Here is a 1929-nt window from a genome sequence, read left to right on the forward strand (position 1 = left end):
GGAGCATCTTCATGGTCCATTGGTGTTGCCTCCGGATACGTTTTTTTTATTTTTTTATCTTTGGTAATAATATTTATATGACTATTCATTGGGGCATAATTTTACTCAAACTGGATTTCTCAAATTTTCTCAGTTGACACTAAAACCGAAGACACTACCTGACATAGTAAACTTGCTTATTTGTTTTTCTGTTTAAATATCTACCGTTTCCCCTTATAGAGAGGAAAGAGAAATACTACCTCATAAATCAGAATATGAACCGACCACCTGAGCAATAACAATGAACATACCTATGATTGATTTATTACCTGGAACTTCAGCAGTCACAGTAATTCAAGAAATGTTTATTGCATAAATTTCTTCCATATGGGCCCCAATCCATGTCCTGTTAATGTTAACTGCATACCATCAAAAATTTATAAGAGTCAAGAGGACTTGTATGGACCATCTATTCCCTGGTCCTCTGGAAAAATCCAGTTAAGCAGTAGCGTATATTGAATTTTAAAACAGATATATACCTACAATGAAAATACTATTCTATTACTACACATCTAAGAGCAGCATGCAGGTAGATTTGCCTAATCTATGATAAAAATATTTTTTTTAATTTTAAAAATTAATTCTGGCTTAGGTCAGCACATCTCGGGGTTTGGGGGCGGGGGTACATCTGAGGTCATCGCGCGCGGGCCACGTCGGCGGTTTGAAAGAGTTGAAGACTGAACCGAAGATGGCAGTCACCAGTGATGACCTAAGTCGACATGACATGCTGGCCTGGATCAATGAATCTCTGCAGTTGAATATGACAAAGATCAAACAGCTGTGCTCAGGGGCTGCCTATTGTCAGTTTATGGACATGCTGTTCCCTGGCTCCATTGCCTTGAAGAAAGTGAAATTCCAAGCCAAGTTCGAACACGAATATATCCAAAACTTCAAAATACTACAAGCAGGTTTTAAGAGGATGGGAGTTGACAAAATAATTCCTGTGGATAAACTAGTAAAAGGAAAATTTCAGGACAATTTTGAATTCGTGCAGTGGTTCAAGAAGTTTTTTGATGCAAACTATGATGGAGAAGACTATGACCCTGTGGCTGCCAGACAAGGTCAAGAAACCGCGGGCACTCGTTCCCTTGTTGCGCCAGCTCTGAACAAACAGAAGAAACCTCTCCGTTCCAGCAATGCAGCTCCACAGAAACCCATTTCAACACGGAGAACTACCGCAGCTCCTAAGGCTGCCCCAGGGGTAGTGCGAAAGAATCCTGATGTGGGAAACGGGGACAACAAAGTAAAGGAATTGATGCAGCAGGTAATCATATTGAAGCATACTATGGAAGGGTTAGAGAAAGAGAGAGATTTCTACTTCGAAAAGCTAAGGAACATTGAATTGATTTGCCAGGAGAATGAGGAGGAAAATGACCCCATACTGCAAAGGATTGTAGACATTCTCTATGCCACAGACCAAGGCTTTGTGATACCTGATGAAGGGGCTCCACAGGAGGAACAAGAAGAGTATTAACAGCCTGGGCCAGCAGAGCAACTAGTATTAACATTTAGTTGGTTCACCCCTGGAATGGAAAGGTTGAGCATGGAGCTCACCTTGTGGATTCTGGTCGACTGATTGCTGGAGGTGTTTTTATGTAATACACTGAGGTGGAGACTTCAGTAGAGAAATGTTAAAGACTGAAATGAGTTTTAAGCTAATGTGAAATCTTGGCAGAGAATGTTTTAATAAATAAATGCCTTAAGAGTCTTTAAAATATGCTTCCATATTTCAAAATATAAAGTGTAACCTGACAGGTGTCTAAAATTTTGTCAGGGAAAGAAGGGCCAGACCTCAGAACCTTTGGAACCTGCTGTCATAGGTCTTCCAGGGTTGCTTGAATCCTCACAGGCCTAGGCTTTGATCCAAAAAGAAAGTTTAAGAAGATGCTC

The 1929-nt window shown here is 40.5% G+C and overlaps 1 protein-coding gene across 1 annotated transcript; it reads left to right on the forward strand.

The window, feature by feature from the left end:
• Positions 1-727: 727 nt before the first annotated feature.
• Positions 728-1513, forward strand: LOC124979461 (microtubule-associated protein RP/EB family member 1-like). The gene has a single exon (XM_047543860.1). The coding sequence runs from the start codon at positions 728-730 to the stop codon at positions 1511-1513; it is 786 nt and encodes a 261-aa protein (XP_047399816.1).
• The last annotated feature ends 416 nt before the right edge of the window (positions 1514-1929 follow it).

This window comes from Sciurus carolinensis, chromosome 3 (genome assembly GCF_902686445.1).
Source record: "Sciurus carolinensis chromosome 3, mSciCar1.2, whole genome shotgun sequence".
NCBI lineage: Eukaryota > Metazoa > Chordata > Mammalia > Rodentia > Sciuridae > Sciurus > Sciurus carolinensis.

Coding starts and splice junctions, on each gene's coding strand:
- LOC124979461 (XM_047543860.1), top strand. CDS start 728: ATGGCAGTCACCAGTGATGACCTAAGTCGACATGACATGCTGGCCTGG.